General features: G+C 37.3%; 1 protein-coding gene across 1 annotated transcript in view; it reads right to left on the reverse strand.

The window, feature by feature from the left end:
* ARCN1 (archain 1) overlaps positions 1–10,628 on the reverse strand; it is a 25,185-nt gene extending 14,557 nt beyond the window's left edge. The window contains exons 1-6 of the mRNA XM_007936462.2: positions 10,614–10,628; positions 10,265–10,374; positions 9,007–9,019; positions 2,083–2,346; positions 660–839; positions 324–529 (exon numbers count right to left, since the gene is read on the reverse strand). Of these exons, the coding sequence (XP_007934653.2) occupies positions 324–529; positions 660–839; positions 2,083–2,346; positions 9,007–9,019; positions 10,265–10,374; positions 10,614–10,628 (788 nt within the window). The remainder of the gene's footprint in view (positions 1–323; positions 530–659; positions 840–2,082; positions 2,347–9,006; positions 9,020–10,264; positions 10,375–10,613) is intronic.
* Between the last annotated feature and the right edge of the window lie 449 nt (positions 10,629–11,077).

The raw sequence follows: 11,077 nt of genomic DNA on the forward strand, positions 1-11,077 counted from the left end.
AATAATAAAAAAAAAACATGTTTCATAAACAGTTAAATATCCTTCCCCTTCAAAAACAAAGTAATTCTCACAGGAAGTCAAGAGGTCTTGGTATAATTTGTGTATGTGTGTGGGGAGGAATTCTTTTACAAAATAGGAAAAACCACTACATTCAGATTTCTCCTTTATCCTCATATTATGTAGCCAAATTTAATTTCACATCTTACTTCATCAAATCACTCATTATTTACAGCTTGCCTAGTAATCAGCTATTACTCCAAAAGCACACACATATAGCTTTCATCTGGTATTCCAGGGCTACTCACAGCATCCTAGATTAATACCTGGTTGGTGCAGGTGCCACTTTTGGTTTATCAGTTTCAATGATGGTCTCTGTGATCATGGCAGCTGTGCTGCCTCCAGATACTGCAGAGCTTCCAAATCCCCCAAACCCTGGTGCTTTTTTTCCCTGTCTTTCTGCATCTCTTCGGGCCTGTTGTAATTCCTTTGCTTTACGCCGCATCTCAGCCTTGGCTTCACGTTCTTGAGTCTACAGAAGGAGACAAGCATGGATAAAGCTTTGAGTAGTCTTCATTAGCAAGGAAAAACAGGAAGATCAAATTAGTAAACCCTACAAGAAAGATATACAAACTGGCAGTCCCCAAAATGACCCTATTTACCTCTCTGACTGCTCTGAACACCTTCTCCTCGTGAGAATCCATTTCTGTGAAAGTTCTGATCTGTGCCAGGTTAACATTCTCCCGGTATCCCAGGGCGACAATTTCATCAAAAGCAAAAATCAAATCAAAGCAGTGCTCAGAGATTTCATTCTCCTCTAAGGCTCGGCAATATTCAGGGATCTAATCATGGACAGCAATGGCAAAGAAAGATTCAGAATTTATCAGCAGCTAAGTTTCAAGTATTAGAGTACTACAAATTCCACTAAGTCTGAATACCTTTCTTAGCTCTTTGTAGTCTTTATTTTAAGCAAGATAATTCTTATTGGCATAAAGTTGTGTGTGTGTGAATGTATGTCTGTATCAGTAAACCCTACCCTTTTTATTTAAAAAACATTGCCAAACAGGAGTCAGAACCACTAAGGTCGATTAGAGTAGTTAACTGCTCAAAGAACTGGAAGATGAAAAGGTAGTTTCCATATTCTGTTTTGGGAAATAGGCATACTTCATTTCACTGCACTTCACTTGACTGAGCTTTGCAGGTATTGCATGTTTTTTACAAAGTGAAGGTCCGTGGCAACCTGTGTCAAGCAAGTCCATCGGTGCCATTTTTCCAACAGCATGTGTTCAACTTTGTGTCTGTGTATCACATTCTCGTAATCTACACTGTATTTCAAACTTTTTCATAATGCTCTTGCACACTTAATAGACTACAAAAACAAAACTCATTGCCATTGAGTTGATGCCAACTCACGGCAAACCCATGGGTTTCCAAGGCGGTACATCTTTAAGGAAGTAGACTGCCCCATCTTCCTTCTGCAGAGGAGCTCTGGTGGCGTAGTGCCTATTTGACTGCTAACCAGAAGGCTGGCGGTTCAAACCCACCAGTCACTCCTTGGAAAGAAGACTGGGCAATCTACTTCCATAGAGATACCACCTCAGAAACCCAAGGAGGGGTCACTATGAGTCGGGACTGATTCGATGGCAGTGAGTTTGGTTTTTCTGTTTTTCCTTCTGCAGGGCACCCGGTGTTCAAACCACCAGCCTTCTGGTTAGCACTCAAATGCCTTAGGCAGTACGCCACCAGAGTTCTTTTAATAGACTACAGTGTAGTGTAAATGTAACTTTTACGTGTACTGGGAAACCAAAAAATTCATGTAACTCACTTTATTGTGATATTCACTTTATTGCAGTAATCTAGAATCCAACCTGTAATATCTGCGACATATGCCTGTCCTTATAGCCTAGGAGGCTATGTTTGCTGAATGAATGAGGAGCTGCAGCAATAGCTGCCTGGCACAGGGCAGGGTGAGGGAGAAGCATGCAAACGGATAAGCATCAGCTATTAGGGGAGGGGAGAATTTCACACAAAAAGTCAAAAACAAATAAACAAAAATGGAACCCTCTATTACAGAAGGACTCTTACCACTCTTGAGAAGAGCCTTAGGGTCTCCAGATCTTCTAAGATGTTACTGTTTTTGGTAGTGATCAGGACCATATACAGTTTCTCCATAGGCTGGTAGACATATCTTACACTCTCTGTTTCAACAAATGTGTGCTGTTTTCCAGTGTTCATGAGCTTTGGAAAAGCTGCTAACAAACCCTCAATCCGAGTTCGGGTCATCTCCACAAACTGTCGAGAAACAATAGCCTTTCCTGCTTTAGTACAGACTGCTGCTGCCAACAGTACCTGCCAGGAACACACACACACACACATACATATATATATATATATATATATACACATACATACATACATACACATATACATATATATATGTAAAAGTACAAACTAATTATTTCTTCACATTTGTTTTCTCAACATCCCCAGAAAAAGAGATATTATACTTCTAAAGGAATGACATATTGTTATTCAGTGACATGGATTTATTAGCATGTTGACTTTCAAATTCTACTTCATTGTTTTTAAGTATTTAATTTAGCTAAATTAAGTAAAATAAGACAATTATTTCCATATTTTCAATATCTTACATAAAGAAAAACTTTTTCTCTTTTTGGTGGAAAATAAGTTTTCCCAGAAATGAAAGATGTCATTTTCCCCAAGTCTATATATACATACATTAGGAGCTCACAGGTGGCACAAATGGTTAAGAACTCAACCACTAGTCAAAAGGTTGGCAATTTCAAACCGAACCCAGAGGCACTTTGGAAGGCACGCCTGGCAATCTGCTTCTGAAAGGTCACAGCCTTGAAAATCCTATGGAGTAGTTGTACTCTGTACTCAAGTTGGACTCAACTCCACAGCAACTAACAAAACAACATACATGTATTACTAATGGGTCCCCTTTACCCCTCACCTCCCCCCTCCACGCAGAACTGGGCTGTTCTCTGCTTTGGCAGACCCAAAAAGAATAGCTTAAGCTACTATTTCTTCTTCTTCTTTCTTTTTTTTTTTTTAAAAAGAACAGACATTTCTACAGCCAAAATACAGGTCTGACCAGGCAGATTACAGCCTTATCAGAAGCCCCTGACCTTTCCCTTAACTTTTACCTAGAAAATGGAGCCAATCTATGGAATCTAAACTTATCTTCTGCTCCTTGACTATTAACCTTTCCATCCCACACTTTCCTACCTCCAGACATGCAAACAATCCATAAAATCAAAAACCTAAATGATCCAGGGCTGCACATAGGTTTTGACACTGGGCATTGGATCAACACCCAATGATCTTCTTTCAGAGTCTGGTACTTCATTAAACAAAACAATCAAGCATCAAAAGAAGCAGGGCGAACCTCAAATGCCATTAGTTGGGCAATAAGGAAATTAAGTACAGTGTTAACAGTCTCTTCAGGGCAGGCACTCAAGAGTTCACATGACAAGTAACAAAAAGACTATTTACACATTTTGGAAACCACAACGCTAAAATATAAACTCTGAAATATCAACCACCTGCTGGTCAGGCTTCCTTGGCTTTATAGAAACAATGCTACCTGTCCCTCCACTGGTGAGCAGCTTAAAGAAAACAAAGTTAGTCAATTTGAATAAATATCCTTATACTTACCCCTGAAACCACTGTTCTATGATAATATTCAAACTAAAATTATTCCCTTAAGTCTTCTTAAAACCAAACAACACTTTTGCTTAACTAGTAAAGAATGTATGCTTCAAGCATTGTGCTCTTTCAGGATCTACCAATGTACTGCAGAAGGAGGATGGGGCGATCTACTCCTATAAAGAATTACAGCCTCAGAAACCCAATGGGGGTTGCTATGAGTCGGAACCAAATCGATGGCAGTGAATTTGGTTTTATGTTGTTGTTAAGGGGCTTTGGTGGTGCAATGCCTAAGGCATCTGACTGCTAACTAGAATGTTGGCAGTTCAAACCTACCAGATGGGGCAAAGATCTACTTCCAAAGATCTACTGCCTTGGAAATCCCCATTGGGGGTCACTATGACTCAAAATCAACTCAATGGCAGTGAGTTATTTATTTTTTTAATGTTGTTGTTAAATGCAATCAGATCAATTCCATTTCACAGCAACCTAGAAAATGCAACAAACAACAAAATGAAACACTGCCTGGTCCTGCACTATCCTCACAATCCTTGCTATATGGGATCAAATTGACCATAGCAACTCAAAAGATTAGCTAGGAATCCTACCGGATTTTATTAATGGGGGAGAAACAATTTAGAAAAAGAAGGTAAGAATGGTTGCACAACTGGAAGAATGTAATCAATGTCATTAAATTGTACATGAAGAAACTTGAATTGGTATATGTTTTTGTTGTGTTATGTTCTCAATGACAAAATAAATAATTTTTTTTAATTCTCATACTTCCAATATATTGAATCGACTCAATGGCAATGAGTTTGGTTTGGTCCAATAAATCAGTTTGATAATTAGAGAATACAAAATCAATTTCTTATGTAACAAGATTAGGTAATGAGGATATCTAGGAGATAATTACCATCCTATTTATTTCCTAAGAAAGCAAAGTAAAAACAATCTATACTGGAAAAGTGACTTTTATTCCTGTCTACTGAATAGTTTTATTTTTACTAATTGATTTCCTTTCAATGAACATGGGGCAAATTTTCACCCCAAGAGGAAATATTTTACCTCAAGAGGAAATATTAATACCTGCTGTTTCTCAAATCTAACAACTGTAAATGTAGAAAGAAACAGACTTAAGGGAGTAATACAATTTTGTTATGATTCTAATTCTACTAAGATTCTATCCTTTAACTCTCCATTGAAAGTTACCTTCATTATTCCAGCTTAAAGTTACTTATATATTCTAAGTAAGTAAAAACATTTATACACACACACACACACACACATATACATACACATATGTATACACACACATATACACATATCTACACACACACACATGCGCGTCCTAAATCAATGGGCTCAGTACTATGGTTGTGCAGGACATAAAGCTCAATTGGCATACTATACAAAAACAATGTTCTACATCCTATTTTGGTGAGTAGCAACTGCAGTCTTCAAAGTTTACAAGTGGCCATCTAAGATGCAACAATTGGTATCTCCTCCTCTGGAGCAAAGAAGAATGAAGAAAATCAAAGATGCATGGAAACAATTAGTCCAAGGGACTAGCAGAAATGCAAACCTCAACCTATATGACCCTGAGACCAGAACTAGTTTGTGCCTGGCTACCACTGTCAATGGATTAAAACAGGAGATCCTAGATAGAGTGGCAGAACAATGTGGAACAAAACTCAAAATAATAAAATTTAAGACCAACAAGGCTTACTGGTCTGCTAGAGACTAATGAAACCTCCAAGACAATGGCCCTTAGTCACCCTTCGGGTCTGGAACTGAACTCACTCCTGGGGCTTTTAGCCAAACAATGGACAGGCCTACAAGGTTAACAATTACACCAGGTAGGTACACTCCTTAGAACAATTGACCAAGGCCAGAAAGGCAGCATTTTCACAGGGAGAAAGTTCAGACGGCAGGAATGCACAGGAAAGGACACAGGGAAAAGGTAATTAACCACAGGGACAAAGTGGGAAGAGAGCTGTTTCATTATGGGGACTGCAATCATGTCATGAAACAAAATATATATGAACTATTGAACAAATTTACTTGCTCTGGAAACTTTTACCCAAACCGTAACTACAAAAAAAAAATAAGAGTCCTAAATACTTTCAGGAAGAATCTTGTTTTCTAAGCTCTTTTAAAGAAGATTAGAAAATATTTTAGACAAAGAGGTATAAAGCATAAAATTACCACAGTTGAGTTTTAGACTTAAAGAATCCAAATACCTTCCTCAGATATTTGTAAATATATACTTTTGTACCTAATAAATGTATCTTTCACATCACTGATTACTTGAAGGTTTTTGAACAACTTAAAAAAAAAAATTTATGAGACAATTGGGGGGAAAAAAGTGGTCCTAGTAATGATAATGACGCTTGTAAAGAATTTGGATAAAATTGTTTCATGAAATATGAATGAAAAAAGCAATTATTTCTAAATTAAAATCTTATTTTATGAAACCTTAAACATGTATGTGTAACTATAAATTATTAAATATTTTAAGAGGTTACTTGACTATTTTTGCTATATTCCCTAAAGCTTATATATTCCTGCTAGTAAAAAAACCTTTTTTCCTTAATATTCTTATCAGGAAAATGAGGAATTCCTTATATTTGAGATCACATCATACTAGTTAATTCCTTTTCCCAAAGACTAGCTAACTCAAAAATCCATAAACTGTTGCTGTTAAATCAATTCTGACTCATAGCTACCCTATAGGACAGAATAGAACTATCCCATAAGGCTTCCAAGGCTGTAAATCTTTATGGAAGCAGACTGCCTCATCTTTCTCCCAGTGAGTAGCTGGTGTGTTAGAACTGCCCACCTTTTGAAGAGCAGCTTAACCACTGTACTACCAAGGATCCTTGAATTAGAAATAGTACCCTAATTACGCAAAAATGCAAGCTGATATACTAGAGATCAGGAATGAGAAAATCTAGATCGTAGTCCTTGTTCTTCTATTTATTGTCTGTCTGACCTTAAAGTTACTTAACCTCTTTTAGGCTAAGTTTCTTCTGCTATAAAATGGGAGTATCATCTGTCTACCTCACAAGGCTATTATGAAGGCCAAATGCGTATTATGAAATGGTAAGTCAAAGCACTATGCAACTTATACCAACTTATATTCAAAATATAAAATAGCACCATTATTATTAATAAAATTGCTAAAAATGCATTTATGTGTTTGTCAATGTTTTGATAATCAAATAACAGACATAGTTTCTTTTCCTACAAAATTTTATATATAATTTCAAGGAATTCAGAGCCCTGGAGCAGTAATTCTCAAATGGCTCACAGAGAATCACTTTACACAATCAAAAATGTTACTAATAAATGAGAGCATATTGTAAATGTAATCCCTATAGAGCTCCCCTACCCAAAAAAAAAAGGTTGAGAATCACAGCTCTAGCAAGTTATGCCCCCAGTGAGAATTTTATGAGATTTTGAAGGAATAAAATAAATCCTAGCTAAATAAAAATAAGGTGGCATGGGAGAAAAAGGGGCAATAAAAATGCTTAGCTTCATAGGTTCTCATGCTAAGCTTGAGAAGTAGACAAAAGATTCAAGAGCAATGGTGATCCAGAAAGAGAGTGGAGCAGTGCCAAGTAATACATACACACACACACACACACACAAGAAAGGATTATTTCTAAATTAAACGTTCCTAAGTTAGGAGCTGGTAGTTTATTTGCATCTGGGTAATGTAAATGATTAACATGCTTGGCTGCTAATAGAAAGGCTAGAGAGACCCCTCAGAAGAAAGGCCTGCTATCTACTTCCAAAAAATCAGCCATTGAAAATCCAATGGAGCACAGTTCTTTCTAATCTGACACACATGGGATTGTCATGAGTCAGAGACATTTTTTTTTTTTAATAAACTTTGTCTTTTTGAGTCATCCCTTTATCCAGATAAGCAAAACAGAGTTCCCAAAGTAGGAACAAAATGCCTGTTACTAACCTGGCTCTAAACCTCAAAACACTAAAACCAAAAAACCGAACCCAATGTTAGCTAATTGATTCCAACTTTTGGCAACCCTATAGAATAGGACAGAATTGCCCCATAGGGTTTTGTTACTGAAACTGATTGCCACTCTTTCTCCTGTGGAGCATCTGGTGGGTTTGAACTACTCACCTTTTGGTTTGCAGCCGAGTGCTTAACCACTGTACCACCAGACCCCCAGGATACCACATGTGACAGAGTAGAACAGCCCCATAGGGTTTTCTTGGCTGTAATCTTTACATGAGCAGATCACCAGGTCTTTCTCCACCTGCTGGCAGGTTCCAATAAATCACCTTTTCTGTTAGCAGCCAAGTGCTTAACAGTTGTGCCACCAGAGCTCCTTCAATTTAGCTATACAAGGCCCAAATCTAGCTTTCCAGTAACTAATGACTTTCTGGAACTCAATTTACTATGATCATTTATATTTAATGTGGCCATCACAGTAACTTTACTCATTGCCTAGTCTTAGAAAGGGAGTTCTGGCGGCATAGTGCCTAAGGCATTGGCCTGCTAAGTTGCAGATAAAAATTGGTTTTGAAAAATAAATGTTCTCTTTGGTAGCACAGTGCCTAAGGTGTTTGATTGCTAACCAGAAGGCTGGTAGTTCAAACCCACCAGCCACTCCTCAGAAGGAAGACTGGGCAATTTACTTCCATAGAGATACTGCCTTGGAAACCCAAGGAGGGGTCACTACGAGTCAGATTTGACTTGACAGCAGTGAGTTTGGTTTTGTTTCAGTCTTAGAAAATCAGAAGAGAAAGCACTCTGTACATAAGAAAGATTTTACAGATGGCTTGCTACCATTAAAGACTTACTACAGGGATTGCAACAAATGTCACAAAACATGTATGAATTATTGAATGGAAAACCAATTTGCTCTGTAAACTTTCACCCAAATCACAATTTAAAAAGACTTAATACCAACTTTGAGCATACAAACATAAGTTTATTAAGAAAAAGAACTGATAACATTATCTGACTAATGTTAAGAATATTTTCTCATCAATATGCAAAATCTAAAAAAAGATCAAATCAAAAGATGCCGTTTTTTTATATTTATTTCTATAGCAAAGTCATCATAAGCCATTTGACTTTGCATGTGTTCATTTATATATTGAGATTTTGCTGTCTAGGACTAAAGCCAAAACCAAAAAAAAAACAAAAACAAAAACTCACTGCCACTGAGTCCGATCCAATTCATAGTGACCTCTTCTTGGGTTTCCGAGGCAGTATCACTAAGGAAAGAGATTGCCCAATCTTCCTTCGAAGGAGTGGCTGGTGGGTTTGAACTACCAGCCTTCTGGTTAGCAATCAAACACCTTAGGCACTGTGCTACCAAAGAGAACATTTATTTTTCAAAACCAATTTTTATCTGCAACTTACTTCAAATGTGCGTATGCACATGCTCACACACACACACACACACAAAGATGTATGGGGGATGATTAGATGTGTGATAAAGTAAGTACGGTAAAAATATTAATCACGGAATCTAGCTGGTGGTATATGAATGTTCACTGTAAAGTTCTTTCAACTTTTCTGTACGTTTGAAAATTTTATAATAAGTTGAGGAAAAAAATCAACTTTCAGAAGTTTTGATACGACTTTTAGATCAAAGAAGTCTTGTTGTTGTTGTTGTTGTTATTTGCCCTCCAGTCGGCCCAACTCATAGCGACCCCTCCTTGGGTTTCCGAGGCAGTTATCACTACGGAAGTAGGAATGCCCAACCTTCCTTCCGAGGAGTGGCTGGTGTCTTACAAGCACAAAATTTCACCCTATTTCAATATTCCTACCACTATAAAGCAGTAGGACCCAAAGACATTAAATAGAAATACCAGTGTCTTAGGACTCTACAAAGCAGATGAACTGAGATAAGTTGTTCTCCAGAGTACACAAATATGCAGGTATCTGGATCATGCCAAGATTCAAATAATTCAGAAACAGATGCATACTTAAACAGGACACAACTGTTTCAATGTACACATATATCAAAATAACATAAAAGATCTACTTTTCACTCAATACCTAAGGCTTTACCATCCTTCAGTTACTGATGAGTTAAAAATACTAAGTTTCAAGAACCTTTTAACAAGCAAGGTTTTTTTGTAACAGTTACCTACATTTGGTTTATATAATACAAGGCTTTAATTTTGCTATTAAAATTATATGCTCTAAAATACAAATAGGAGCTCTGGTAGCGTAGTGCCTAAAGGCACTTGACTGCTAACCAGAAGGCTACCGGTTAAAACCCACAAGCCACTCCTCCTAAGGAACATGGGGCAATCTACTTCAGTAGGGATACTGCCTCGGAAACCCAAGGAGGGGCCGCTATGAGTCGGTGGACTCCACGGCACATAACAACAACAAAAACAAAATACAACAAAGTATATGTGAACTGCTGTATGAAAAGTGAATTTACTCTGTAAATCTTCACCCAAATCCCAATAAAAAAAAAAATATACAAATACTTCTAGTGCATAAAAGGAAAAGGAGTTTAAAAGTAACTATCCAAACATTAAGCCTCTTTAAAAAGAAGTTTTTGGAAATTTTGTGTCTAACACAAAAGTTCTATGAAGCAAATGTTTCAGTGGTTTAAAACCCAAGCCTGAATCCCCACTACCATCCAAGCTCTCACATAAAAAACTGTCAAAAGAACTTACTATGACTGCCTCCAAATTACAGTCATTCTCAAAAGTGTTAGGAAAATGCTTCAAAACAAATTATTAATCTATTGGCAAAATAAAATAAAATAATGAGAACATCCTTCAAAAGATTGAAGGGTATAAGGTGCAACCCCCAAAAATATATTACTAGCTTGTTTGGAATAGAAGAATTACTTCTATTTCATGAATGTCCACAAATAGGTAGTGATAAAGCAAGATTTAGCGGAGTCAGCAGTTTTCTGTTTTGTCCGATTCTCACCTACATTAATTTTTTCCATCTCTACAATGGACTTGACGGTACATAACAACAACAATGGATGAGAACACAAAGATAGTGTATCTGAAGGCAATGGAACAGGTTCCAGCACACGACCCACTCCTTTTAATTCCTTCTCCAGTGAGACATCTGATTATGATAAACCACATACACATTTTCTTCGCCTGAACAGTAAATTCCTTGAAGACAGAAGTCCTGCCTTCTGGTGGTTCACTAGGATCTTTCCATGCTCTCAACACAGCGTGCCCTCAATCGCAGTGACAAATGGATACAAGCAAGTTCTATAATAGTCTGAGTTTTAAGGAACAAAAATTTCAAATTAGCTTTAGAAGTTACGCCTCCTCGCTCTATCCCATTTGCCTGATTCGAACCAACAAAAGAAAAACTCCTGAACACCAATCGATTTGGATTTCGAATTATCAATGGCTCGTCAAACACTGGGAATGAGAG

Source organism: Orycteropus afer, unplaced genomic scaffold, assembly GCF_000298275.1.
Source record: "Orycteropus afer afer isolate SDZICR_OR568_19922 unplaced genomic scaffold, OryAfe1.0 scaffold00036, whole genome shotgun sequence".
Lineage (NCBI taxonomy): Eukaryota > Metazoa > Chordata > Mammalia > Tubulidentata > Orycteropodidae > Orycteropus > Orycteropus afer.